The sequence below is a fragment of the Phoca vitulina genome, unplaced genomic scaffold (genome assembly GCF_004348235.1).
Source record: "Phoca vitulina isolate PV1807 unplaced genomic scaffold, GSC_HSeal_1.0 scaffold47, whole genome shotgun sequence".
NCBI classification, from domain to species: Eukaryota; Metazoa; Chordata; class Mammalia; order Carnivora; family Phocidae; genus Phoca; species Phoca vitulina.
Genome location: NW_022589750.1, coordinates 3,340,467 through 3,341,110, shown reverse-complemented (window position 1 = coordinate 3,341,110; position 644 = coordinate 3,340,467). Strand labels below are relative to the sequence as shown.

General features: G+C 66.5%; 1 protein-coding gene across 2 annotated transcripts in view; it reads left to right on the top strand.

Moving 5' to 3' along the window:
• Nucleotides 1-299: 299 nt before the first annotated feature.
• CCDC42 (coiled-coil domain containing 42) overlaps nt 300-644 on the top strand; it is an 11,350-nt gene continuing 11,005 nt past the window's right edge. For both annotated transcript variants that reach the window (XM_032432170.1, XM_032432169.1), the window contains exon 1: nt 300-382. In XM_032432170.1, coding sequence (XP_032288061.1) covers nt 300-382 — 83 coding nt within the window. The remainder of the gene's footprint in view (nt 383-644) is intronic.

Below are 644 nucleotides of genomic sequence, written 5' to 3'. Positions count from 1 at the left end.
TGCCAGCCGGACTGGGGTCAGCGGGGACAAGGGTCAGAGAGCAAAGCCTGGGTTCCGTGGGTGGTCCACAGAACCAGAAGGCCTGTTGCCAGGTAACCAGATCTCCCTTCATTTGCCAACACGGCACCCTGAGCTGCTGACCCACCAGCCTCCCGCCGTCTTTCCCTCCGTGGGACCCTAAAAAGCAGGAGGAAGGGAGAAGCAAGAGCCCAGCCAGCACCCCCAGGCCACCTGCGGCTCCCCCAGCCACCGTTTCACTGCGAGGACCCGGCCGCCGGGCTCCCTGGCTCAGCAGCAGCATGAGTCTGGGCATCATGGAGGAGGAAGACCTGGCCGAGTACTTCCGGCTGCAGTATGGGGAGCGCCTGTTACAACTGCTACAGTGAGTCTCTCGGGTCCAGGGCCTCCCACAGCCCCCGTGCCCCCCTGCCAGCCTGCCCCTCCCCCCTGTAACCCCGAGCCCCAAGTCACCTGGCCCCGACCCTGACACCAGCCTGCCCCTCCCCCCATAACCCTGAGCCCCAAGTCACCTGCCCCCTGACCCTGACACCAGCCTGCCCCTCCCCCATAACCCTGAGCCCCAAGTCACCTGCCCCTGACCCTGACACCAGCCTGCCCCTCCCCCCGTAACCCTGAGCCCCAAG